The sequence below is a fragment of the Cebus imitator genome, unplaced genomic scaffold (assembly GCF_001604975.1).
Source record: "Cebus imitator isolate Cc_AM_T3 unplaced genomic scaffold, Cebus_imitator-1.0 Scaffold736, whole genome shotgun sequence".
In the NCBI taxonomy this organism is placed as follows: Eukaryota; Metazoa; Chordata; class Mammalia; order Primates; family Cebidae; genus Cebus; species Cebus imitator.
In genome coordinates, this window is record NW_016108051.1 from 539,226 (window position 1) to 540,602 (window position 1,377).

Sequence of the window (1,377 nt, forward strand, 5' to 3'; positions counted from 1 at the left end):
AAAAAAAAAAAAAAAAACAGATAATCTAGCTGGCATCCAGTGTTTCTCAACTTTGGCTGAATCTCTGTTCACTAGAACAGACTATAAGTTCCAAAAGGTGGGGACCATGTTTTGGTCAGCTTTGCATTTCTCCAACACATAGCACAGTGTTTATGTAAAGAGTCACTCACAGAAATTGTTGAATTCACTTAAAAAAAACAATTTTGGCTGAGTACAGTGGCTCATGCCTGTAATCCCAGCACTTTGGGAGGCTGAGGCAGGAGGATGGCTTGAACCCAGGAGTTTGAGACCAGCTCGGGCAACACAATGAGTCCCTGTCTATAAAAAAAACTTTTAAAAATTAGCTGGGTGTGGTGGCACACTGCCTGTAGTCCCAGCTACTCTGGAGGCCGAGGTGGGAGGATCACTTGAGCCTGGGAGGTCGAGGCTGCAGTGAACTGAAATCATGCCACTCTATTCCAGTTTGGGTGACAGAGCAAGACCCTGTCTCAAAAACAACAGCACCACCACAATTTTTATAAAATAGTTAATGACGCTTGCTAAGGTGGCAGTAGACCCGAAGCTAGATGTTCAAACAATGCCATTCTTACCAGTTTTGGAGTGAAAAAGTGAAAGGGAAAGGGCAGAGAATTAAACCAAATTACACTAAAATCTCCAAGTCTGTAGTAAAAAAGAATTGTAGCAGGTTTAGTCAGTGAAAATGGTTTTTAAAACACATTTTAATGAAAACACTTTCTCACTATCTTTAAATAAAAACAATTTGGATTTTACAATTGGAAGCTGGTCAGGCACTAGGCCTCATCTGCTTTCTGCTCCACAGGTTTCAGATGCCATTGCACTACTAATTCCCCAGTGCTTTTGAGGCATGTGTTAGACATGTTCTCCTCTGTTGGAAGTCCTTGTGGCAACTTCAAGGGCTTGATTCTGTGACACAAGAAAATGTGTTTAGATAGCAGGAATAAGTTCTAGTGTTCTATGCCCTGCAAGATAACTATAGTTAACAATAACACATAGTTTCAAATAGCTAGACGGAGGAAACTGAACGCTCCCAACACGAAGAAATGATAATGTCTGAGATGATGGATATGCCAATTACCCTGATTGGATCACTGTACTTTATTATATATTGAAACGTCACTATGCACCCCATAAATATGTAAGATTATTACCTGTCAATTAAAAACCAAAATTTTAGTTTTTTAAAAAGTTTTTGGCCGGGAATCTCAGCACTTTGGAAGGCTGAGGTGGGTGGATCACCAGAGGTCAGGAGTTCGAGACCAGCCTGACCAACATGGTGAAACCCCGTCTCTACTAAAAATACAAAAAATTAGCTGGGCATGGTGGCAGGGGCCTGTAATCCCGGCTAGTTGGGAGGCT

The 1,377-nt window shown here is 41.3% G+C and overlaps 1 protein-coding gene across 1 annotated transcript in view; it reads right to left on the reverse strand.

Moving 5' to 3' along the window:
* Positions 1-701: 701 nt before the first annotated feature.
* Positions 702-1,377, reverse strand: part of MRPL30 (mitochondrial ribosomal protein L30) — a 10,989-nt gene continuing 10,313 nt past the window's right edge. The window contains exon 7 of the mRNA XM_017519327.2: positions 702-924. Coding sequence (XP_017374816.1) covers positions 792-924 — 133 coding nt within the window. The 3' untranslated portion in view covers positions 702-791. The remainder of the gene's footprint in view (positions 925-1,377) is intronic.